The sequence below is a fragment of the Streptopelia decaocto genome (genome assembly GCF_964273445.1).
Source record: "Streptopelia decaocto genome assembly, chromosome: Z".
In the NCBI taxonomy this organism is placed as follows: Eukaryota; Metazoa; Chordata; class Aves; order Columbiformes; family Columbidae; genus Streptopelia; species Streptopelia decaocto.
The window spans coordinates 71,113,824-71,138,434 of record NC_138657.1 but is presented as its reverse complement, the minus strand read 5'-3'; the positions used below and the strand labels follow the sequence as shown (position 1 = coordinate 71,138,434).

The following is a 24,611-nucleotide window of genomic DNA, read 5'->3' as shown; positions in this document are numbered from 1 at the left end:
GGGACAGCAAGGGTGAAATACTTTTGGAGCTTGAAATGATTTGTAGGGGAAAGAAATCCTGGAGGGGTAGCTGCTGAGCACAGGAAGGTTCGCAGTGAAGGACTCGTGGCTGCAAGATGTCCCAGAAGCTGTGGATGCAGCAGTGCTAACGGGAAGTTTATCCCATCCTCAGGCAGGAAGAGACCAGCCAGGGTCACTAGAAAAAGCATCACAGACAACACCTGATGTGTACACGTGTGGGGGAGCTGGGAGATCCCACCTTCCTTCCCTGGGGAGCTCACCCTGAACAGACCTCTGAGATCCCCCTTTTCCAGGTGCTTACATCTGCTCCTTCCCCACAGATCCTGCAGAAGCCGACTCACGAGCTGAAGCAGCAGCTGGCAGGCTACTCCAAACGCGTGGCCAGCTCCGTCACTGAGCTCATCCAGGCAGCTGAGGCCATGAAAGGTAAGGGAATGTCCTGCTCGGAGGGGCAGGACTAAGGGCTGGGATTAGGGTGGAGGACTCTAGACTGATGGAGGGGGTATGGCAAGTCAGAAATGAGGCATGCACAGGTTTAACCTGCATCGCTTCCTCGTTTTACTAGGAACAGAGTGGGTTGACCCGGAAGACCCGACTGTCATCGCTGAAAACGAGCTGCTGGGGGCAGCAGCTGCCATTGAGGCAGCGGCCAAGAAGCTGGAGCAGCTGAAGCCGAGGGCTAAACCCAAGGTAGTGATGCTGAGCCCTGGCTGACCCTTGTGCTCAGCCTGTCTGTGCTTTGGCCAGGTGTGATGGGTCATGCGTGAGAAGCTCCATCTGACAGCCAGTACCTCTTCCCATGCTTCTGCTGCCTCCTACATCCCTGGCTGGACCTTCCTCAGGCCTCAGTCCATACCCTCCTGTGCCCCACAGCCCTTCATTCAGCTCTGTGTGTGCCCCCTCAGCCCTCTGACATCATCCAGCTCTGCCCCATCTGTCCCAGCACCCCTGCCTGGCACTCACACCCCACTTTTGCCCATAGCAAGCAGACGAGAGCCTGAACTTTGAGGAGCAGATCCTGGAAGCTGCCAAATCCATTGCTGCAGCCACGAGTGCCTTGGTGAAGGCAGCGTCAGCGGCCCAGCGAGAATTAGTGGCTCAAGGAAAGGTAAGGCTGGAAGAGGAAAAGAAATAAGAAAATGTAGGATTGTGGTGGGTTCACCCTTCTCCTGGGGCTGCCCATGACCCTTGTGCCCTGAGAGCTGGGGTTGTTCAGCCCAGAGAAGAGAAGGCTCCAGGGAGACCTTCTTGCGGCCTTTCAGCACTTAAAATGGGCCTTAAATAAAGATGGGGACAGACTTTTTAGCAGGACCTGTTGCAATAGGATGTGGGTGATGGTTTTAAACTGAATGAGGGGAGATTCAGGCTAGACATGAGGAAGAAATCTTTTACAATGAGGGTGGTGAAACACTTGCACAGGTTGCCCAGAGAGCTGGTTGATGCCCCATCCCTGGGGACATTCAACGCCAGGCTGGACGGGGCTCTGAGCAACCTGATCTGGGTAAAGATGTCCCTGCTTATGGCAGGGGGGTTGAACTAGTTGACCTTTGAAGTTCCCTTCCAACCCACACTGTTCTATGATTCTATGCCCCATGCCCAGGGGTGTGCTGGGTGATGAACTTCACCCCTCTCCTCACAGGTGGGCGCCATCCCCGCCAACGCAGTGGATGATGGACAGTGGTCCCAGGGACTCATTTCAGCCGTGAGTATCAAAGTCATGCTCAGGGAATGGGGGCGGACCCTCTTGGCTCTTGCTGCCAAGATGAGGATGCTCTGCCCTTGTGCTTCTCCCCAGTAGAAGAAGCAACCAAGCTTCTACTTCTCTCTCCTACCATCTGAGACATGGTGTGCAAGCCGGTTGTCACCATCCCATGCTCCACAACCTTCCCTGGGGACAGTCAGGGCATACCCTCCCTGGGGGAGACTCCTGTACCTTCCCTGACAGCCTCTCTCGCTGCAGGCACGCATGGTGGCTGCTGCCACCAACAACCTGTGCGAAGCCGCCAATGCAGCGGTGCAGGGCCACGCCAGCGAGGAGAAGCTCATCTCCTCTGCCAAGCAGGTGGCTGCCTCCACGGCGCAGCTCCTGGTGGCCTGTAAAGTGAAGGCTGACCACGACTCAGAGGCCATGAAGCGGCTCCAGGTGAGTCCCAGGCTGCCCAAGAGGTGGGTGGGAGTGGGGTGCATACAGGTGCGTGCTCCCCAAAGCTCACTGTCCCTGCCTGTGCGCTGTCACTGGGGACCTGACTGGGGCTCAGGCTCCAGGTGACTTGGACTTCACTGCAAACTGCATGCCAGGCATGTGAGTGATGTGGGGCTGCTGAGCCTGGCAGTGCTCAGGGATGATGAACTGGCGCAGGAATGCCTGAAACGTGTGCGCTGCGTCACTGGCACTCGAGAGGTTAATGTTTGGGGGGCACGTTTTGTAGCACCCTTCATCCTCAGAGGCTGTAGCACTCAAAAGGTTAATGCCCATGTGTTGGGGGTTTAACACAGTGTCCCAGCACTGGTCCCTCAGGACCAAGGGCTGGGAAGGGTCAGCAGGGCTGCCCCCCATCCCTGTCCCGCTCAGACAGGAGCCAGAGCCCAGCTGGGAGCAGCAGCGCCTGAAATGGTCATGAGCGGGTGGCAAGGCAGTGAGCCATGTAAAGGAATCCCAGCCTGCAGCTCCCAGCACTCCTGGCTGCCTGTCCTGCCTGCCAGCCTGGCCTAGGGCAGGGATTTTTCACCCCCCCCAGGCAGCATTTGTACCCTAGGGCTGTGACTAACGCTGCCTCTCCCTCCCTTCCCTGCTGCAGGCTGCTGGCAATGCAGTAAAGAGAGCATCTGACAATCTGGTGAAAGCAGCCCAGAAGGCCGCTGCCTTCCAGGACCATGATGAAACGGTGGTGGTGAAGGAGAAAATGGTCGGGGGTATCGCACAGGTGAGGAGCGAGGCTGCTGTAATGGGGCAGAGGTGGCTCTGGCTGACACCACAACCTGTGTGTGCCCATCTCAGGAGCATGTCCTAGCCCCCACCAGCATGGGGCGTGTCTCCAGAGAACCTCACAAAAATGTGGGGGTGCACCCATCCCACCCAGTGCCAGTTAAACACTGTGACTTCACCCTCGTCCTGCCACGTGTGGCAGCGGGCACAGCCGGTGAGATGGTGCATGTTCCCAGGAATGTAATGCTCTGGCTTCTCCTTGGTGCAGCACCCGCACCATCCCAGTGTCCCTGACACATGTGAAGGGCAGAGGATCCGGCAGGGGTTGAGATCTGCCAATATGGGGTGCCACAGGCTCTCAGCTGAGACCCTCCCTGGCACATGTGGGGCTGAGCCCTAGTAGTGGTTCTGCTCCCCGTTATCCCCAGGGGAGCATGGTCCCACTGCAGGGACAAGAGCCTTTGTGCCCAGGGCCACACCAGCCCAGGGCGGCTGTGGCTGTGATGGGAGGAAGACAGATTGCCCAGCTCTGGGGTCAGCATTGCTGTGGCCAAAGGCTCCTGCCGTCCCTGTTGGAGGCAGCCGTGACCCCAGGGCTCTCTCCCGGCAGATCATCGCCGCCCAGGAGGAGATGCTGCGCAAGGAGCGGGAGCTGGAGGAGGCGCGGAAGAAGCTGGCCATGATCCGACAGCAGCAGTACAAGTTCCTGCCCTCAGAGCTGCGGGACGAGGAGCAGAACTGAGCCCCGTACCCTCCCACCACTCACCGCACAGACTTCTGCCTGCCCGCCCGCTCCTATTTAAGTATGACCCGCCTCAAGCCAAGGGCTGCCTGGGATAGACCAGAGCTCTGCCTGCACCCAGAGCGCTCGGACTAACCCAGACGCTGCTCCAAGCCGGCGCCGCACCAGCACCTCTGCTTCGCCGCCCAGCCCACCTTCCCACGCTCACCCAGGGCATGGCCAGAGCGCCCGAAGGGACCCGGCTGGGGTGGGAGCCGGGGCTGCACCGGCTCAGGGCTCACCCGCCAGCCCCGGGGTGCGGGGCCGGAGGGCTTTCCACTGATGGGGATATTTTTCGTGTGCCTTTGTTGTTCCCACTCGTGCTCCTTTCGTCTCTCTCCTCCACACAGGAGCTTGCCCTCTCCCGTGTGATGGGGTGCAGGGAGCAGCATGGTCCCTCGCTGAGCTCTCGCATGGAGCCTCCTTTCACCTCTTATGCCTTATTGCTGGCTGAATCTTCCTCCCCTTCTTCTTCCTCTCCTGTAGCTTTCCTGGGAAGCACTGAGCTCCCTCCATGAGCATCTTCTTCAGCCTGGGCCCCTCTGGGGAGCAGCAGGGCTGCAAGCTGCAGTGCCTCCGCTCAGGATGAGGGGAATGCGATGGGTTCATTCCCAAAGCTGCTCTTTGCCTTCCCAAGGGGCTTCCCCTCCCCATGGACCCAGCCAGCTCTGCCCTCTTTCTCCTTCCCAAGTGCCTGCGTTGTTTTCCAAGATCTGCAGTATTTTTGTAACTTTTCCATTCCTCTAGTACTGAGCCTGCAGCTTTCAAAGTTCATTTATTCCCTGCCCCGAGCTCGTGTCCTGCCAACTAACACCCGGCTCTCGCCGGGGTCCTGCAGCCCAGTATCTCACCCCTCCTCGGCTCCAGGACCCCCATCCCTCCTCTCGTGCACTCGCTGAGGCTTCTCTCACTATTTTGATACTTTAAGCATCCCATATTAAACATTGAAGGAAACCAGCTCCCCCCCGAGGCTCCGGGGTGGGATGGGGATACCGACACCTCCTTGGAAAGACGCATTCATCAATAAAATCTGGTTTTCCTGCTTTCTTGCTGCCTGGCTATCAACAGGACCCCCCAGGAGAAAGTGGGGGCTGGTGGGCAGGGGGGCCACGGATGCCTGCCCTGCCAGCAGAGGAGGGGGAAGTGTAGCACGGGTGCTTATACAGCATGGAAAGTATTTGAGGCACGTCCAGCCCCAGGCACCCGGCAGGCTGGACCCCCGCTGCCAGCCATGTGCCGGCCCTCGCAGGTGCTCCTGGGGGGCCACCGCCACGGGAGGGGGCCCCAGGGTTTTTGTTGCTGGGGGATTTGGTCTTCAGGGGTGCTGCTAGCTGAAAATATCCCTGGGTAGGGTGCTACAGGGGTGCAGGTGGGGGACCCCTGGTCACTGGTGGCCCACCGGTGGGGAAGCAGCAGAGCTTGGCGTGCTGTGGGTCTGGGAATGTGGACAGAGCTCTCCCGGCTGCTGGCGCTGAGCTCACGCCCCGAAATAGCCCCCCGGGGCCGACCTGTGCAGGCAGCAGCTGCCCTGAGTGTGTCCACACCTGTTCCCACCCTGTCACTCAGCAGGGGTTTGGGGGGCCCAAGCGGTGGTGGGGTGGGCAGGGATGCTGCAGAGTGGAGTAAGGACACAGTCAGGCTGGCACATGTCCCCTACCTCCAGGACCTGTCCCCAGCAGCATGAGCTACAAGCATCTCAGTCGTCGAGGGCAGCATCCCACAGCATCCTGGCTGGTGACCCCCTGTCCCCTTGTGGGCACATCCCTGGGGGTGCAGAGGAGCTGACCCCCTGGGACATTCACTCATGGCCAGGCTCCAGGGGGGATTTGTGGCTCTCACAGGCATCCCAGTCCTCCCAGCTGTCCCCTGACAATCTCCACTGGCCTGACCCAGCATCAGGCTCTCGCCCAGGTACCAGCCAGGCACGGGGCCCCTCTGAGCAGACGGCAAGGACAGTGAGTTGGGCACAGTGTGGCAGCAGCCCCAGCCTTGTCCTGGCACCCTGGGGCCATGGGAGCTCCAGCACCCCCAGCACAGGGCTGACAGCACCCCCAGTCCCCTCTCACCATGTTCTCTGTGATGGGATACAGGTGAGGGGAGGTGGCTCAGACACCAGGAGAGAGAGCCCAATGAGTCTCCCCCACCAGAGTGAGACATTACTTTGGCAGGGAGGTTTGGGTGAGCACACACAGGTTTGGACAGCAGACTCATGAGTTGCCAACCCATCCGTCGGGACACAAATCCAGTCAAGCTGGAGGCAGGCAGGGAAGCCACAGCCCAACTTCTTGGGGATCCCAGAGATGGAGTGAGAGGCTGTGGCATGGGTTGCACGCAGAAAGTTTCCATTAAACAGCAGGACAAGCCTCTTCCCTGCAGGGCGGGTGGACCCTGGAGCAGGGCAAGGAGTGGGGTCCCTGTCCTTGGAGATCTTAGCCCAGGGTGGGGCTGGGTACGGGGCAGCAATGGGAGGGATGTGCCCCCACACCCCTCTGCACCCTCTTCTCCCAGAAGGCAGCTTCAAGGGCAAATTCATGCGCTCAGACACCCAGATGGTCCCAGTTGTGCCTGTCGGCCCTGGCCATGATGCCTGGAGCAAAGGCGAGCGGCCAACAAGAGGGAACCGTCTCCTTTGGAGGGACATTTGAGAGCTGCAGTCCCTGGGTGCCTGGCTGCTCACACCATGCACATCATCGTCTTTACTCTCAGTGCTGAGCCAATGAAGTTGCTCCAGGCTGAAGTATCTCATGGAAAACCATCCATCTTTGCCCAGGAATTATGGGAGACGGACCTTCCCCCGCCTCAGAAGCTGCATACTGACAGTTACTGACTCTCCTTGTCCAAATATGTGCCTAATTCGTCAGTATTAATAGCTGCTCTCCAGAGCCCAGCAGCAGCTCCTCTGCTGCTCTACCCATGGTGCCAGCAGGCCCTTGGTCCTCAGCTGCTCCCATCCCTACTACGTCCTAGGGCTGAGCACTCCTAGAAAGTCACTTTCTACAGCTCTCAAAATTTTTTTTGCTTCTCTCTGCTTGGAGCACCGCTGCTGAAAAGTTGCTGCGGGCAAGGGCTGGATGCAGTCCTGGGGTATTGGACTGAGGGACCCCATCCAAGCCTCCTGTCCCCATCCCATCCAAGCCTCCCCACATGCCACATGGCTCTTGTGGCCCCTCTGCTGGCTCCTTCCAGCCCCCACCCCGGCCCGCAGCCCACCCTGCAGCTGGGAATGCGCCAGAAGCATTTACGAGCGTTATTAAAGCACGGGTTATTTTTGGAGGAGCTAGGATCTGAAGGGTTTGCATTTTTTTGCCTGTGGAATACAGTTTATCTAGAGCAGAAAGACAGAGAGGGGCAGTGGGCCGCCTGAGTGTCCCACGTCACCCTGAAATGCCAGGCTACGGGCTGTGCATATGCCGGGTGTCCCTGTGGGTGCCAAGGACAGCAGCACCAGGGTGCAAGGCAGCAGGGAGGTGGGTGCCAGGGAGCCCATACAGAGCTTCAGCCCTCCTGCCCCACCGTCATGTGGGAGCTGGACAGGGAGGACAGGGGCTCAGCTCACTTCGCTCCCAGGGGGATCTTCCCCAGGTGGGCAGTGCCAGCCCACGATGTCCTCAAGTACAGTCGCAGCCCGTGGGTGCTATTGCAGCCTGGGGTTGTCTCTGCAGTGCCAGCCTGTGACGTTCCTGTTCAATCACGGCTTACGGGTATCCCCAGCTGCAAACAGAGACTGTGGGTGTCCCTGAGTGCAATCACAGCCTGAAAGTGTCCCTAAGACTGCAGTGCCAGCCCACGGGCATCCCCAGATGCTCCAACAGCCCCTGAGGCACCAGCAAGCAGGGTCATCCAGGCCCCAGGGTGCAGTGGCAACCATGCAATGTCCTCTAGCATGGGGGCAGCTCTGTGGCTGGAGCAGAGACAGGTCTAAGGCCCTGGGACTGGGTGGCTGGTGGTGCCCCTGTGGCACAATAACAGCATAACGCCAGCCCACAGGTGTCCCAAGTGCTACTGTGGTGTCCCCGGGGAAGTGCCACCAGAAATGCACCTACCACAGTGCCCTGGGCTGTCGATAGCATGATGCCACCAGGGTGTTCCCAGTGCAATACCCCTGGGATGTCTCTAGCACAAAGCCACCAACGTGTCCCTAGTCCACTGCCCACAGTGTGCCCGTAGCACACTGCCACTGGGGTTGTCCCTCCTGCTGAGCCATCAGGGTCTCCCTAATGGTGTGTACACCCTGGGGTGTACAAAGCACAGTGCCCCCAGGGTACCCCTAGTATATTACCACGAGGTGTCCCTTGCCCAGTGCCACCAGGATGTCCCTAGTTCCCCCAGTGCAGTGTCACTGAGATGTCCCTAGTCCAGTGCCACAGGGGTACCCCTAGAGCAGTGCCACAAGGGTGTCCCTAGCATAGTGCCACCAAGGTACCCGTACTGTAGTGCCCCGGTGTGTCTCCCTCACAGCGCCCCGGGGTGTCCCTCGCACAGGGTTGTCCCTCTCTACAATGCCCCGGGGTGTCCCTCGCACACGGATGTCCTTCTCCCGGTGCGTTGGGGTGTCCCTCGCACACGGGTGTCCCTCGCACAGGGATGTTCCTCGCCCGGTGCCTCCGTGGGTGCCCGCCGTCGGTGCCAGCCGGGGGTGCCGCCCCCCCGTCCCGTTCGGTGCGGCGGTCGGTGGCGAGCCTGTCCCTAAAAGGTGCTGGCAGGCGGCGGGGGAGGTGCCGGGGCGGCCCCCGCCCGGCGCGGCCCCTCCCCGGCTCTTAGGCAGCGCGGCGGGGCGGGGGGCGCAGTGCCGGTGCTCTCGCCGCCCCCGGTGCTCCTGCCGCCCCCGGTACTCCGCTCCCCGCCGCCGCACCGCGCCCCGCCGCACCGCCGCCACCATGGAGGCCATCAAGAAGAAGATGCAGATGCTGAAACTGGACAAGGAGAACGCCATCGACCGTGCCGAGCAGGCGGAGGCTGACAAGAAGCAGGCGGAGGACCGCTGCAAGCAGGTGGGTGTCCCATGGATTTCCCCAGCATTGCTTGCAGAACCCCTGCCTTAAGGGTCTCCAGCCCTGGGGAGCCCGACCTGCTGGGTGTCCAGCCTGGGGACCCTCCAACCTAGGGGTGTCCAGCCCTGAGAACCACATCCCACTGAGGGTCCAGCCTGGGGGCTTTCCACCCTTGGGGTGCTTAGGCTGGGGACCTCCTCATGCCATCTGCCCTGTCTTGGGACCCTTGTCCTAGGATTTTCCTGCCCTGAGGACCCTGTCCTATTGAGTGTCCAGACTGAGGATCCCAGTTCTAGTGGTGCCCAGCCCTTTAGACCTCACCCCACTGTGTCCCAAGGGACCTTGACCCTGCTGTGCGCTTGTCCCTGGGGTCCTCTCCCTGCTGCATGCCCATCCTTTAGGACGTCACCCAGCTGGGTTCCTGTCTCTGGGGATCTCAGCCTGCTGGGTGCCTGTTTCTGGGACCAGCGCTACAGCCTGTTGCCACTGACCACTCACATTAGTTCCCCAGAACATGCCTTATCTTGGTGGGATGCCCCAGCACCACCTCCCTATCCCTCTGCCAAGGAGACTCTTGGGGACAGCCTACTCCCGCCGCAGCCACACAGAGATGGAGGACTTTCTTGAGTGTCTCCTGAAGCTGTGTCCCCACGTTAGGACCTCTCTTGTCCCCTACACAGGGAGGGAGCCCACCACCCCCATATTCCCACTGGGCTCAGCGATGCTGGGGGCTGCTCTGGCCCTGGGGACCAAGGGCTCCCTGGAGACGTGTGGCCCTAAAGTTGAGAGGGGAAATGTGTCTGTGTACTCCAGCTGTGGCTGGAGCCTGGGCCTTCCCAGGAGGATGGTCATGCCCCAAAACCTTGTGGGTACCACCATCCCCCCTGACCCCTGCCCTCTGTCCCTTCCCCAGCTGGAGGAGGAACAGCAGGGCCTGCAGAAGAAGCTGAAGGGCACAGAGGATGAGGTGGAGAAGTACTCCGAGTCCGTCAAGGAGGCCCAGGAGAAGCTGGAGCAGGCAGAGAAGAAAGCTACAGACGTACGTAGGCACGCCAGCAACTCCTCCCCTGCGCAAGCACTGGGCTTCGGGGTGGGGGGGTGAAGATAGGGGGGGGCCTTATATGGAAAGCGTCTGTGGGAAAGGCTGTCAGGATCCCATTCCTGCGATGCTGACACTGAACCAGGCTGAGATGCAGGGCAGTGACCAGATGGATCGTGCTCAAGGTGCAGGGGCCAAGCCAGCTGTGGTGGGCACTGCTCGGGCAGCCAGTCCTGCCTGGAGCTTTGTGGGCAGCCGCCTGCCCAACTCCCCAGAGCTAATGGGGACGAGTGTCCCAAGCTGTGTCACCAGTCCCCAGCCATGCTCTTCTGCAATGCTTGTGGCACTTATTAAGCTGTGGCAGGAAAGTGAAAAAGAGTAGAGAAATGGAAAAAGCTCTTTTCCATGGCCAGCTGCTGAGTACTGGCTGCAAGAAAGGATGCTTGAGGGGCATGTGGGGGAGCTCAGTCATTTTGGGGCCCAATGTACTCTGTACCCTAGGAAGGGCAATGTCAGGAAGAGTTTTATTTATTGCCATGACTGATGTTTCTCCTGGGAAATGGATCCCACCCGGGAGATGTTAGGAAGGTGTTGAAATTGGCTTGTGCCTGGCCAGGATGAAGGGTGGAACAGCTGTGTGTGGCCACAGAGCCACTTGGGAACAGGGTATAACGACCTGTGGTGCCACACAGGGTATTTGACACCCTATAAATAAATCCTCCTTTTGATAGCCAGTCCTTCTTTGATGAAAACCAACGCTGGAAACTAGAGGAGAAGTTAAAGGGGACCCGGCTGGAGCACGGCCAGCAGGGCACAGCCAGACTTTTTCGGATTGAGAACAAAAAATTTAATCCCAGCGGGTTTATGGAGCTAAATGGGGGAGATGTGTCAAATCTCTGAGGTGGCTGCCAAGGACAGGGTGAAGAGACAAGGACAAGCAGCAACAGCACAAGTGCCCAGAGAAGCACAGAGCCCCCAGGGAGTGCCTGGGTGGCTCCTCAGCCTTGTTTGCTGAATCTACAGACCTATCCTGGCTTAGATACTAAACAAAGTAGTTAAAACATTGAAAATCCTCTGGAAGGGCACATTTATCCTGGTGTGTGGCAGGCATGTTGAGCTGGGCAGGGTGGCTCTTGTGTGTAGTGGGGTTCACACTGTCTTGACTGGATCCATGCTGGTGTGGGACATGGCAAACTCAGTGTGGGGTCTGGCTGAGCATGGACATGATGTCCCCAGTGTGGGGCTCACAAGAGGGCTAAACAGTGGAGCCGGGCAGGTGTCAGCCATGGGGCGCACAGGAGTGGTTTGCTGCTGGCAGTGGGCTGCCTCCCTGTGCGCAGTCTTGGGGGTGCTCTTGGCACCTAGAGCATTCATATTCCTGCTCTTGGTCCACAGCAGCTCTTCATGTCTGTGTGCTTCAGCACAGAGTGCCTGCCCAGCAGATACGGGGGACAAAGGGCTGGAGGGGTGGCATGGTGAAGGAGCAGCATCAGGGAGGGCAGGTGAGCCCATCACCAGCCCAGCAGCCCCAGCTCCGTGCAGAAGCCTGAACAGGCTGTGCCATGTGCAGGGCTCTGGGAGTCACCAGGTCCCTGCGCCAGGGACCTGAATGTGCTGACAGTGCTAAGTGCCAGGGCTGGTGTCACCTCCTCCCCAGGGCGAGGTGCAGCACAGCGTGGGTCCAACAGAAGTGCAGGTTAGACACCCAGACCCCACCCGCCCCCCTTCCTGGGAACCCCTGTGCCCCCTTCACTGCCAGGACAGCACGTGCCTGTGAGCACTGAGCATCCCCATCACTCAGCCAGGTCAGGACCCATCACAGTGATCCAGGCAGGGTCCTCTTGTTATCAAAAATGTCAACAAATGCCTTAATAGAATAAATTTTCCCCTGCTCAGCCACCACCTTGCCTCCAGCACTGGGTGGCAGTGCACAAAGCCCACAGGAACTGCACTAACAGATACAAATTCGACCCCCCATGCACTTGGTGGGGGGTCAGATGCTGGCACAGACCCAAGAGCAACTGATCCTTGCTCAGCAGCTCTACGGTGCTGGCAGTTCCTTCCCAGCAGCTTTGCGATGCTAATGCGGCACCACGACCTCTTGTCACCAGGAGGGACACTCCGCTGTGCCCAGGGCAGGATGCAGGCAGGGGCTGCTGGGCACGGTGCAGCCAGGATAGCACGTTTAACCAGCACAGGCCCCTCCAGCCGCCCGTGTTCCCTGCTGGTGGCCTGTCCCTGGCCACTCGAGCAGAGCCCAGGGAGCCTCTGCATTTCCCAGGCCATGATCCCAAAGGCTTCACCCAAGTTCCCGCCCCGGCTGCTCTCCCCAGCCGAGACTTTGCTCTTATTTGGCGATTCCCCGAGCCGGTGGGAGGGAACGGGGCTCTGCTGGGAAGTGACTGTATCCCTGGGTGGGGCCAGAGCAGGAGGCACCCAGCCTGGCTGCCACAGGACAGGGATGGCTGCCCCCCAGCCTGCCCCCCAACCTGCCCTCTGCCTGCCTGCAGCCAGCTCACCCCTGCCCTATTACTGACAGGGGACCCCATTTCTGCTCCAGGCCTTGTGTGCAGTCTTGGGGGTGCTCTTGGCACGCAGGCATCGGGCTGGGAGTTGGGCAGATCTGGCTAGGACCAAGGCCAAGCCCAAGGCATGTGGCCCCAGGGGACCTTCAATGCTGCCTGTTCCACCACTGCTTAGCAGGTAGACATGGGGCTGCAGGGCTGTGCTGGCAGTGCAGCCAGGTCTCCCCAGGACCCTTGGCACTGGAACTGAGTGCAGCCAATGGGGTCAGCCCAGGAATTTACGTCCCTGGAGGCAGGTGTAAAGTGCTGCTGGGGCTGCCTGGAAGCTGTCAGAGCTACTTAAAGGAGGATTGAGTGTCACCAGCATCAACTTCTCCTGATGGATCAGAGCATGTGACCCAGCCAGGATGCAGAGCCGGGAGCTGGGGACTGACCTCCCCAATGGGGCAGAGCTCCCAGAGCAGCTGGGGTGTGCAGGAGGCTCCATAGGCTCTATATGCCTCTGTGGTGCTGCCAGCCAGGTCCCTGTTTGGGGGAGCGGATGCTAAGAGGCTGAGCAGGATGGCCACTGGAGACCTGGCTGTGCCGTGGGGCTCCAGTCCCAGGTCATCTGGTGAGATGCTTGGGAGCAGGCTCTGCCCCACGCCTCTCCTTGACTTACCCATGGGGTAAAAGTCCATGACCCTCTACAGCTCTGCAACAGGGGGGGATAAGGGGTCGATCTTGGGGACCACCTGCTTCCATGGGGACTCACAGGGGGCAGACTCTGGGCTCCTTTTTCCCCAGGGAAAAGGACTCCCTGGGCTCCTCTCTATCTCTCTGGGGCATTTCAGTGGACTGTGCGCACCTGCCTGGGGGGCACCACGTGCCCTGTCTTGCGGGGATTGTGTCCCATATCTTGGGGGGCACTGTGTACCCTGTCTGGGGTGCCACATGCCCTGGCAATGGAGACCATGCATTTGCCTGGGTGTGCAGCATGCACCCTGCCCCGGGTTGGGGGGGGTCAGTGTGCCCTGTCCTGAAGCCACTGTGCATCTTTCCTTGGGGGTAGGGACAGTAACCCTGCGTGCCGAGGACCATGCCTCCTGCCCAGGGGAGCACCCGGTGTTCTATTTGGGGTGAGGGGGACCGTGCAGCCTGCCTGATGAGGGACTCTCCCTTGCCGGGGGTAGGCACCGTGCACCCTGCCTGGGGGTCCGTGTGCGCTGCCCGGCGGAGCGGCGGCCCAGGTCGGTGGATGGCAGCAGGAGGAGGAGGAGCAGGAAGGGATGGAGGCAGGGCGGGCGGCGGGAGCGGCCGCTGCCTGAGCGCTTCCTGCCCGAGCCGGGCGGATCCCACAAAGGGCTCGGCGGCGCGGCCTCCCCGCCGGCAGCCCCCCGCCATGGCCGGCATCAGCTCCATCGACGCCGTCAAGAAGAAGATCCAGAGCCTGCAGCAGGTGGCCGATGAGGCGGAGGAGCGCGCCGAGCACCTGCAGCGGGAGGCCGATGCCGAGCGGCAGGCCCGGGAGCGGGTAAGGGCCGCCGGGGCGGAGGGGGGGGCGCATGGGTCGGCGGGGCGGGGGCCGCCCCGGCAGCTCCCCGGAATGCCCCACCGGCTCCGGCCCCGCTGCCGGCATCCTTCCCCGCGGGCTGGCCCCGGCCACCCTCCCGCCGCCCCGGCAGCCGGGCTGGCTGCCCCCGGGGCAGAGCGCCGGGCGGTCCCGGGGGTGCTGGAAGGCGCTGCCATCCAGGTACCGCAGCACCTGGCGACAGTCACCGGAGCAGGGGGCAGCGTTCCTGCCCCCGCGCTGCCTCCTCCAGCTGCCTCCTCCATGGGTCTTGTGAGGGATGCTCCATGCGGCGGGGCTCCCCAGGGCTTGCGGGGCACGGCGGAGCAGTGAGCAGCCAGCTCTGCCTTGGCTCTGCTTGGGGTCGGGCAGATCCTGAGAAAGGATCGCCTCCCTCGGAGGCTGGCCGTGTGCACGGCTAAAAATCCCACGCCCAGGCTCTTGTCTGGCTTCCAATGGGCTCTGCGGTCCGGGCCACAGCAGTCACAGAGCCTCCAGCTCTCCAGCGTGTCCCTTTGCAGGGACAAGCCACCCCTTTGCACTGCCACAGCCCAAAATTTCCACTCTGGCAGTAGGACGGCATTTCCAAGCTGCAGCTTGTTCCCAGTTTGTTTTTTTTTAATGTTGTTGGAGCTGGTTTTTTGTTTTGTTTTGTTTTGTTTTGTTTTGTTTTTTTTCCTGTGCCCACTCCTTTGACATCCTCACCATATCAGAAGCGGCAGAGCTGGGTGCGGTACCCGGGCTGTTGTCACTTGGGCTGTGTGCGAAGGAAATGGCCCCTTCCTGCAGCTGCAGATCGGGTTCCCTGGTCACTGGGAGCTGCCGGAGAGCTCATATTCCCAAGTACCCATCCAGGCAGCTCTGACCCACTTTGGGGGTGATTCCCTGGGAAAAAATCGCCCGCTGGGGTGAGATAGATGCCACAGGCAGAGCATTGCCCTGCAGGAGCCAGACCCAGCTCCCTGTTGGGCTGTCTGGCTACGGACAAGCTCTTGGTGAGCACAGAAAAAGGGTGTTCACAGGGCGGAGGCGGCTGTTGTGCCAGCTGCAGGGCTGGCCACCCTCCCAACATGCCAACAGGCTGTCCTGCTGTGAGAGATGCTATCTGCACCTGTCCCCAGCCTGCCAGCTTGCAGTGGGGGACCACTGATGCCCAGTGGGGCCACACAGGGTGACAGCTCCTCACTGCTCCCCTGGACTCCCAGCTTGGCTCATATACCCCGAGGCATTTCCAGTGCTGGAGCATCAGGCCAGATGGGGTCAGGCACTGCAGCCGGCCAGGCCTGCTCCAGCCTGTGAATAAGCAGGAGACATTATCCCCTGGGTTGGTGCATATCTCCCTGCCTCTTGGTGCATGGGGCTGCTGCCTGCAGTGAGGTCTAATTGCCACCCATCCCTTTGCACCCAGGGCCTGTCCTCCCCGCAGCCCCTCTGGTGGGGAGCAGGGCCGGGAGCTGCTGAGGCAGCGTTTCCCGGTGGTGGCAATGGAGCAGGAGGCCTTTACCAAATGGAAAGAGCGCAAGGCCAGGCGTCAAGGGACTGGCGGGAGGCCAGGGCCACTGCTCCTGGCCAGCCCCAGCTCCTGGCCCCATGCACGAGGAGCCTGGGAAAGCGGGGGGCCCCGGTCCCATGGGCCCCAGCGGCCGCAGTTTGGCCAGGCGCCAGCCGGCCGAGGGCGACTCGCTCCATTGCCCCCGACATTGCCCCCGGCACTGCGCTGTACATCATGGGGGGTGGGGGCTGCGCTCGGCTCCAGGCTGCCCCATTGCGCAGGGCCGGGGGGGTTCCCGCAGGAGAGGCTCCTGGCTCGCTCCGCCGCCTCCGTAAACAGGAAATCCACAAGTGGCTCCGATCTCCTTTTCGGGAGTGAAGCTGTACAGGGCATTCCTCCCCCTTTGCTCACTGCTCTGCAAACCCCGAATACCATCCCTGTGACGGCACGGCTGCTCTGGCCACCCTACCCTGGTGAACGCTCCGTGTGTCTCTCTGGGGTGGGAGCCGGAGGTGTGAGGATGCAGTGGAGAGGCTGCATGTGCTGGGCTGGGGTTGTGTGGCTGGGAGGAGCCAGCATCAAACAGGATACAAGGGATGGAGAAAACCCCGTTGTCCCTACAGAAAGATGAGGGGATGCATGGTCAAGCATCCCATGCCAGCAAGCACTGGCCTGTTGCACAGTGCCAAGAGGTGTTCTGGGTAGCGAATGTAGAAGTAACCGCTGAAAATGCTTTTTTCATATATACATATATATATGTATATGATATATGTATATGAGACATGGGGTGACCAAGGAGTTTCTGTTCCCACAGGCTGAGGCAGAAGTGGCTTCTCTGAACCGCCGTATCCAGCTGGTGGAAGAGGAGCTGGACCGAGCCCAGGAACGCCTGGCCACTGCCCTGCAGAAGCTGGAGGAGGCTGAGAAGGCGGCTGATGAGAGCGAGAGGTGTGATGCGGAGTGACAGCGGGGGTGGCATCTGGTTACCATTGATTGCAGGCAGCCCCCTTGGTTTCATAGTGGGGTCCCTCTGAAGTGACCTTATGGGGTGTGTGTTGGTTGTGCTGCAGATCCTGAAGGAGAGAGCAAAGACACAAAGCAGAGGAGTTCCCCAGGTCCAGCTGTTCTTAAAAAGGCTTTGAAATTTCCAGGGCACTCATAAAATCCTTAAAAATGTCACCTGTTGTTTACAGAAATATCAGGTTGTAACCAAAGCCAGAGAGTGCTTGGAGCCTGTTTTCTGCCCCATGGCAGGCTCCTCTGCTCAAGAGCTGAACAACAGTCCAGGAGGGGACATGTGTACCAAGGTCATCTTTTGAGAGTGAACCCACCTCATTGAAAAGCAGTCCTGCAAAGTGTCTTGCCCCATCCTCATGGCAAGGAGGTGTCCCGGGCAGGAGCTGTGCAGGCGAGGGCACTCACGTTGTACAGGAATGCCCAGACATGTCACAGCATTCCTGACAGTTACGTGAGCTCTTCCCTCCATTGGCAAATACAGTTTGAGCAACAGCATCTGAGGGAGAGGAGAAGAATCTGCAGGAGTCCTTGCCATGGGGCTTGTGTGGGTTTGGTGACCTCTTGCTTGTGAGCATCAACCCTGAATAAGAAAAGGCTTTGCCACAGGATGTTTCTAGTGTTTTGTAAAGGTTTCTGGCCTGTTGGGCTCCTTTTGTGAAAGTTGCAGCTGTCTCATCCTGGGCTGCTACATTTTTTCCCCACCAGATGGTGGGTTCAGGATGTGCCTGGTTGAGAGGCACAGTGGCCACATCTCCTCATTCTGAGACATGGCCCTGGGGTCAGCTCTGCTGCTGTGAGCATCCTTGTGGTACTGATGGTGTGACCCTACTGCTTGGGGTGGCCAGCAAGTGCCAGCATCCCCAGGCAATGTCCCATGTCTCTGAGCTGGAAGGTGGTGTGTTTAGGGTACAGTGGGTAGGCAGGAGGTGCAGGTGCCACCTCAACCCACGGCAGTAACGTCTTCTGGCTTGGGCTTTCCTCAGAGGCATGAAGGTCATCGAAAACAGGGCCATGAAGGATGAGGAGAAGATGGAGCTCCAGGAAATGCAGCTGAAGGAGGCGAAGCACATAGCGGAGGAGGCCGACCGCAAATATGAGGAGGTGCGTGCCCCCTTCCCCCAGTCCTGGCCCCCTGGCAGGACCCAAGGCTGCCTCCTCACAGCTCTGTGCCCCAGCCCGGGCAAGCGCAGGGCTGACACATGCCTCTTGCTGCTGTTGACAGGTCGCCCGCAAGCTGGTTGTCCTTGAGGGAGAGCTGGAGCGCTCAGAGGAGAGGGCAGAGGTGGCAGAGAGGTGAGCAGGGTTCTCTGTGGGCAGCACATGACAGTCCCATGCTGCCCTTGCCCCAAGTCTCTGGCAGCTGTGGGAATGGGGATGTCTGTGTGGGGATGGGGATGTCCTTCTTTGGGAGCGGCGGGTTCTGCTATCGGGATGGTCCCTGGGCGCGCAGGCTGGGGGCAGGGGGATACCAGCCTGCTAGCAGCCCATCCTTGACCCTGTTCTCTGCTGTCTGCACCCCTGGGGTGCCCCTTTTCAACCCCAGCCGAGTGAGACAGTTGGAAGAAGAGCTGCGGACCATGGACCAGAGTCTCAAATCCCTCATTGCCTCAGAGGAAGAGGTACTGGGGCAGGGGCGTGGGGCGACGTGCAGCAGCCCCCCCTCTCTCTGTCGCTGTCTCTCGAACTGTGCGAGCCACCTCTCTCCTCTCTGCACTGCTGCCTCTGCCACCGCCCTCCCCTCGCCTCCCGCTCCGGCAGGCGCAGGCTGGGCATGCTCCTCCATCCCTCCGTGCCTGCGCTCCTCCTCAGTGGGGCTGGCAAGAGCCCAGCTGGCAGTGATGCACGGGGCATCCGTGTGAGGAGGCACAAGGAACGGATGAACGGATGTGTCCCAGCACCTCCCGCTCGTAGCGGCTCCACTCCTTCTACACCTGTGCTGAGTTTTCTCCTCTCTCAACTTGTTCTTTTTCTTTCCTCCTTCCCCACACCCCGCTCTTTCTGCTCCCCCACCCCCTCTCTCCACTACCTGCTCCTTGGCCCTGCACCCCTTCCTGGTGGCCCCTGCTTGGGATGTAGTAAATGTGGTGACCTAGAGGAGGAGCTGAAAATTGTCACCAACAACTTGAAGTCCCTGGAGGCCCAGGCTGACAAGGTAGGACCCAGCGGGGCTGCTGGGGCTGGGCAGAGTGCTTGGGGCCTGGGGGTGCTGGGGTCTCCTGATGGGGTGAAAGACAGTTGGAGTTGTCCCATGGTGCTTATGGGCACCCGTCTCTATCTCTGCAGTATTCTACCAAGGAGGACAAGTACGAGGAGGAAATCAAGCTTCTAGGGGAAAAACTGAAGGAGGTAAGGGGTTTGGGGCCAGCACTGCATCAGTGCAGGCAGGAGTTTGTCATCCCATGTTGGTTTTGACCCTGTGATGCCCATGTCCTCTCACCCTTCCCAAAACTGCAGCCCTGCAGCATGGCAGGTGCCTGGGTTCGGGATGCCCTCGTGGTTTATGGTTTGGGTGTCCACAAGGCCTTTTGTCCCTTGCATTTCCCAGGGGAGGGCTTGTGGAGTGCGGTATGGGAGAAGCAGATGGGGCAGATTCGGGGTGCAGTGCAGCCTGCACTGTCCCCATTGTGCCTCTCTGCTCACCCTCTCCCCATAATGTTTCCACAGGCTGAAACCCGAGCAGAGTTTGCAGAGAGGTCTGTGGCAAAGCTGGAGAAAACCATTGATGATCTAGAAGGTAAAATGTCCCCACCAGATCTGTGTCCCTCTTTCCCAGGTAGCACTTGCCGGGATGTGTACCCGGCAGGGCTGGCCAGGGCTTGTCCGGGGTGATGGGTTGGGCAGGGGTCCCGGGAGGAGGGAGGCTGGATGTTGTGGTGACTGGTGTGGGAGCACAGAACTGCTGGGATCTGGGCTCTGTCCTCAGTTAGAGAATAAGGCCACATCCACATCGCCTGTGCCTGCCGCTCCCACTGCCCTTGGCCCCCCACTCACAGCCACTCTCTCTCTGCTGCCTGTCCCCTACCTTGCTCCACCACCTGGCCCCCACCTGCAGACGAAGTGTATGCGCAGAAGATGAAGTACAAAGCCATCAGTGAGGAGCTGGACAATGCACTTAATGACATCACCTCCCTCTGAGACCCCCATCGGGCACCAGCATTGCACCCCCTGCCTGCCTCACCCCCTCCCCAGCTCGGCTGCTTGCCTGCCTGGCTGCCCCACCATTCTCCCTGCCCACTCTGTCCTCCTCTGCCCTTCCTAGCCTGTGCCTCTCTGTCGGTTCCTTTGGGACAGGAGCCGGCCTGGGTGTTCTTGCAATACCCCTCTTTGGGGGCAGACAAGGTTTAGGCACTTAGGGGTGCTTGGTGGGGCAGGGGAGCAGCCCCTGGGACCCCCATGGGCTGGGTAGACAGTGCCCATGCAGTTGCAGGTCCATGCCCCAGTATTGCCCAGTGGGGAACAGGGCTGTGCCCAGCAGCCCTTCACTCCAGCAGCTCCCTCTTTGGCTCTCCAGCAGCATAAGCACCAGGGACCCCACAGCTCCAGGGCTGGGGGGACCACCTGCCCTCTATGTCCCCCCAGCAAAACCACCCAGTGCTGTTTGCTGGGCCCAGGGTGGGGAGGAGCTGCAGAGGGGAAGCAGTAGCTCCACCGCCAAAGCTCAGGCCCTGGGGATAGAAGGTTGGGTCTGGCAGCTCCTTCCCAGCCAGGCAGCCCCTAGACCCCATCTCCTCCCTTGCCCCTGCCTGCCTTCTGTCCTTTGCACATTGCTCTTCAGTTTGCATTTCATGACTTTTCTTTTATGTTCTGTCCCTCTGGGTGACTGAGTTGGTCTCAATAAAGCGTTTTCTTTCCTTGGTTTCTCCTTTTGTTTTCTTCATGCCACTCTGTCCCTCATCTCGTGCCTGTCTCACATGGGTGCTGGCAATGGGGTGGTAGGAGGTGATCATGGGCAGCTTGCAGCTGCAGGACCCTCAGGATGGCCCTGGCTGAGCCTCCCGAGCAGCTCCTGTGCTGCCAGGCTGAGCAGGACAGGGTTCTTTGTGCCTCGGCCCAGGGGATGACTCCCACCACCCCACTGGCTCTCGTACACAGCTTTCCTCATCTTGTACCATCTTCTCCATGACTGTTTTGGCCTGAAATAGTAGGGTTAGACCTGGTCCTGTCCATTCCACATCCCCACTCCCAGCCATTGCCTGCAAGCAGCAGTCTCGGCCCTGGCATCTCTCCTGCATCACCCTCCCTCGACGAAGGTGCTGACCCTACCATTCAGCAGTGACCCCTATATAGGTCTCTGCTCCTCTTCTTCCTTCCTCAGCATCCTACCTTGCCCCACAACCCACTTCCCAAATTGATGGACCCATAGTCCAGGACTAGCTGCCTCCTCCTGCCAGCCCAGCTCATCCCTGCTGCTGTGGGCTGGGCAGCTGCAGGATTTCCAGCGAGGGCTTTGGGGAATGCTGTCTCTTTTCACTAACTCGGATTTCTCTCTCTCTTCCCTCTGCTGCGCTGATGTCTCTGTTCTCTCTAGAGCGCTCCCGGCAGGAGGCTGAGAAAAACCGCGTTCTCACTAACGAGCTGCGGGTCATCCTTACAGAACTTAACAACTGAGCTGCCCAGAGTTCCCAGCCCCAGCCCAGCCTCCCCCCCCCTTTCAGCTGGGCTGGCTTGGGGCTAGGAGCCCCTGCCTGCTCTCCGCTGGGGCTAGGCGGGGTGTGGAGCCTTGGGGGTAACTGCCCTGCTTGGCGGGGATGGAGGTAACTGCCCTGCTTGGCAGGGACAGGCAGACCCTCTGGAGCTGATTAGTTTTCATTTGGAGATGAGTGGGGATTTTTGTGATGTTCTGGGAAGCCCACGCAGTGATGGCTGTCCCGTGGCATCAGCCTGGCCTTGCTGGGGAGGGGGTGCAGTGTTTTGTATCGCTGCTTTCCTCCCCTTTTTCCAGGAGTTGGCAGCCAGCCTCCTCTTCCTCAGTCTGGTCACCCCAAACTGTGCAGGGGATGATCTCCTCAGAGTGGAATCCCTGCAGGCTTGGGGTAGCAGCTGGGGACCTGACAGCACCCACTGCCTCAAACTTGGGGCAGGGAATGGGGAAGGGACAGAGAAGAGCCTAGCAGGGAGTTCTGGGAGATGGGGCTGAGTAGGCAGAGCTCTTGTCCCATCCCCTTCATCTCCAGAGGAAAGGAGGATGCCACTTGGAAGCGACCACTGGAGCTCATCTCTGCAGCCTCGTTAGCTCTGCTCCTTCTGTCTCTGCTGTCCTCTCTGCCTGGGCTGCTGTCTCACTCCTTTTCTTCACGGAGCACCGCTGGGTCACACAGCAGGCACTGGCTCTCCTCTTTCACTGTCCAAGGGTTTGTGGAAATACCCACAACCACCCTGGGGCTGAATGTGCTGGTGGCTGGCCGGAGAGTGGTACCCACCAGTGGTACCCACACTGTGGAGGGCCCAGCATGGGGCCAGGGGCACCATGGGAGGATGGAAATGATGAAGAGCAAGGACTGCCAGCCCCCAGGGACTGGCTTGGCTGGCCTGGCTGCGCCGGCAGGTCCCGGGGTGGCTGGGCTCATCCCTGCTGGTGGTGGGGCTGCCTGCATGGACTCAGCTCCACAGGGATGCCCTGCTCAGCTGGAGGCTAGCACCGTACTGAAATGTCCACCTGTGTGTGTGTGTGTCTCTGCTTGGTGTGGTGTGTGTGGTCCGGCTGCACCTGGGTACACTTGGGATGTGTCTGTGTGTGTGGTTGGGTGTCCCTTGTATCCACAGAGAGTCTGGCCAGTGCCAAAGAGGAGAACGTGGGCATCCACCAGGTCCTGGACCAGACCTTGTTGGAGCTGAACAACCTCTGAGCTGCCCTGGGGAGTCCCCATCCCTCATCCTACCCCACACATGCACCCTGCTGGCATGCTCAGGACGTCATCAGCTGAACTGCGCCTTGGCCAAATCCACACATCCATTGAGAAGGGAAGCCCTGCAGCCTTATACCGTGGCTTGGGGGCGTCATGTCTGTGCACAGCCTGACTGGCTCTGTCCTGTCTTCATGTCCAGATATTAAAGCAGTTTGACAAAACAGATGGGTGCACTCAGTCCTTGAGGGTGGATGGAGGCTCTGGGCAGTGCAGTGGGGGTCTCCCTGCCTGGTTCATGCAAGGAGGTTCTGCAGGGGCTTGGGTCCAGGTGGGTATGGGCACCATAAGGATGTCCTCTGCAGCCATGGGGGCTGGCAGTAATAACCACATGGTTCAGGTTGCATCTCTATCACTCCCTTGAGATGCCCAGGAAACTTCCCCATCTAAAGCTCAGTTCAAACTGACCATCCTCTTTAAGTGCACAGTGACAGACCTATGTCACTGTGTCTCCCCTTCCATAGCCAGCACATTACCTACTTGGGGAAGCCACAAGGTCTTTGATCTCTCCATAGGATATGCTTCATGGTTCATGTTGCCATCTGAGCATGTGTGTGACTATGCATGCACACATCATTATGAGGATCAACTGAGGGAACTGGGGCTGTTTAGCCTGGAGAAAAGGAGGCTGAGGGGAGACCTTCTCACTCTCTACAACTATCTGGAAAAGAGGTTTTAGAGAGGAGGGTGTTGGTCTCTTCCTCCAAGTAACAAGTGATAAGACAAGAGGAAATGGCCTCAAGTTGTACCAGGGGAGGTTTAGGTTGGATATAAAGAAAAATCTCTTCACAGAAGGGGTTGTCAGGCATCGGAACAGGCTGCCCAGGGAAGTGGTTTGAGTCACCATCCCTGGAGGGGTTTAAAAGACACGTATTAATAGATGAGGTTCCTAGGGACATGGTTTAGTGCCAGTGTTGGGTTAATGATTGGACTCGATGATCTTGAGGGTCCCTTCCAACCAAAATGATTCCATGATTCTATGATTATTAGTTATCAGGGTCTTTTCCCAGTCTGTGGTTAGCTGCTTACTCTGCATACTAGTTGCATTCTCTATTACCAGTTGCTGAATGCCTGCCTGAGGGACAGCTGTATAAACTAGCAAATATTAATGCAATAGGCAGCCACTTCCCAAAGCATTCAGGAAGTCTGCTCCTGACTTGCTGTATTTTCTCCAACACAAAGAGAAGAGCAGCAGGATGTGCCTCATCGCTGTCACCAAAATGGGCTGGATTCCCTGGAGATGCCCAAAGTCATGATCTAGTCCCTGCCCTGCGCTTCAGGGCCCGCCGTGATGTGCCCCGAGCCCTGCTGTCCCACGCTACCCAGCGGATATCCCTCTAGAAGCGCAGCCTCACGCTGCCAGGAAACACAATTCATGCTGACCTCTTGCTGAGCCAGGACATTGCCCCAGTGAGCAGCAGCAGCGACAGCTTTCATTATCTGTCTTCCTTTATTTGCTGCACCTCTCAGCTCAGGAAAGGAGGGTGGCGAGATTGCATCTCTTTCCTGCCCAGGTGCTGCCGGCCTCCTTGCCATCCTCTGGCCATGCACCTCTGGTTTTATGGCTCCGAGACCTTGTCCTACAGGGAGAGGGGCTCCCCTTGCGTGGGGTGCTCACTTTCCAGTTGGCCTCCCAGGCTGCAAGTCCCTCTGGGAGCTGCAGCCTCCCTCCCTGGGATGTGCTGGAGGGAAGGAGAGTACGTGCTGTCCCGGCCCATGGAACAGGCCCTGAGCAAGGGCTGGAGCTCCTCCTTGGGTCCGCCTTGCTTCTCCACAGCACATCAGCTGAGCCCTTCTGTTGTTTGGTCAAAGCACCTCCCAGGCAGGGGTTAGTCTGGCTGCAAAATGTATAAGAACACAAACCCACCTCTGCTGTGGGAGCCTGCACTCCGTGCTGCAAACCAGCCTGCCCTGCGCTGCTGTCAGGCTGCATCCCCAGGCTCTGGGTGCCCTTCATCTTCCTGTGGGGACAAAGAGCCCTTTCACACACAGACTTTTCCCCCCATTTGCTGCTCCTGCCTCCTGGTTTGGAGACCTGTCCATTTCACTTAACCATTTATACCCTGCTGCAAGGGCCTTTTTCTCTTTTTATTCCCTCTGAACTTTCTGTGGTTTGGCAGTAAGATCCTGGCTGCCACTCCAGTGTGATGCTCTGCCCCAAAAACTGGAGGTGATAATGTCACAGTTCAGCAGAGCTTCACATTTCATCCATCATCCCACCTATCCCCTTCATCTGGTGACCCTGAAGAAAGATGGAGCTGGGAGAAGCTCCAAGAGACCAGGCACAGTGGAGCCACTGGCAGAGGGTTCAACTTGGAGACACATCTCCCACATGCATCAATTGGACCCACGCTGAGGACATCTGAG

General features: G+C 59.4%; 2 protein-coding genes across 7 annotated transcripts in view; both read left to right on the top strand.

Moving 5' to 3' along the window:
- The window catches only part of TLN1 (talin 1), a 37,377-nt gene extending 32,603 nt beyond the window's left edge, over nt 1–4,774 (top strand). For all 3 annotated transcript variants that reach the window (XM_082074077.1, XM_082074076.1, XM_082074075.1), the window contains 7 exons: nt 342–447; nt 587–711; nt 1,004–1,129; nt 1,661–1,723; nt 1,982–2,164; nt 2,820–2,945; nt 3,558–4,774. In XM_082074077.1, coding sequence (XP_081930203.1) covers nt 342–447; nt 587–711; nt 1,004–1,129; nt 1,661–1,723; nt 1,982–2,164; nt 2,820–2,945; nt 3,558–3,689 — 861 coding nt within the window. In that variant the 3' untranslated portion in view covers nt 3,690–4,774. The remainder of the gene's footprint in view (nt 1–341; nt 448–586; nt 712–1,003; nt 1,130–1,660; nt 1,724–1,981; nt 2,165–2,819; nt 2,946–3,557) is intronic.
- A 3,780-nt stretch (nt 4,775–8,554) lies between these two features.
- Nucleotides 8,555–22,408, top strand: TPM2 (tropomyosin 2). Of its 4 annotated transcripts, none has more exons than XM_082074604.1 (9): nt 8,555–8,719; nt 9,633–9,758; nt 16,139–16,272; nt 17,325–17,442; nt 17,564–17,634; nt 17,885–17,960; nt 18,625–18,687; nt 19,006–19,075; nt 19,394–20,199. In XM_082074604.1, the coding sequence occupies exons 1-9, from the start codon at nt 8,606–8,608 to the stop codon at nt 19,474–19,476; spliced, it is 855 nt and encodes a 284-aa protein (XP_081930730.1). In that variant the 5' UTR covers nt 8,555–8,605; the 3' UTR covers nt 19,477–20,199. The 4 variants fall into 4 exon arrangements, with proteins under 4 accessions (XP_081930730.1, XP_081930729.1, XP_081930732.1 ...); XM_082074603.1 differs by lacking the exon at nt 19,394–20,199 and adding an exon at nt 22,105–22,408 and having other exon boundaries at nt 8,561–8,719; XM_082074606.1 differs by lacking the exons at nt 8,555–8,719; nt 9,633–9,758 and adding an exon at nt 13,568–13,796.
- Nucleotides 22,409–24,611: the final 2,203 nt, after the last annotated feature.

Coding starts and splice junctions, on each gene's coding strand:
- TPM2 (XM_082074603.1), top strand. CDS start 8,606: ATGGAGGCCATCAAGAAGAAGATGCAGATGCTGAAACTGGACAAGGAG. Junction 8,720..9,632: donor CGGAGGACCGCTGCAAGCAG/GTGGGTGTCCCA, acceptor TCCCTTCCCCAG/CTGGAGGAGGAACAGCAGGG. Junction 19,076..22,104: donor AACCATTGATGATCTAGAAG/GTAAAATGTCCC, acceptor TTGTATCCACAG/AGAGTCTGGCCAGTGCCAAA.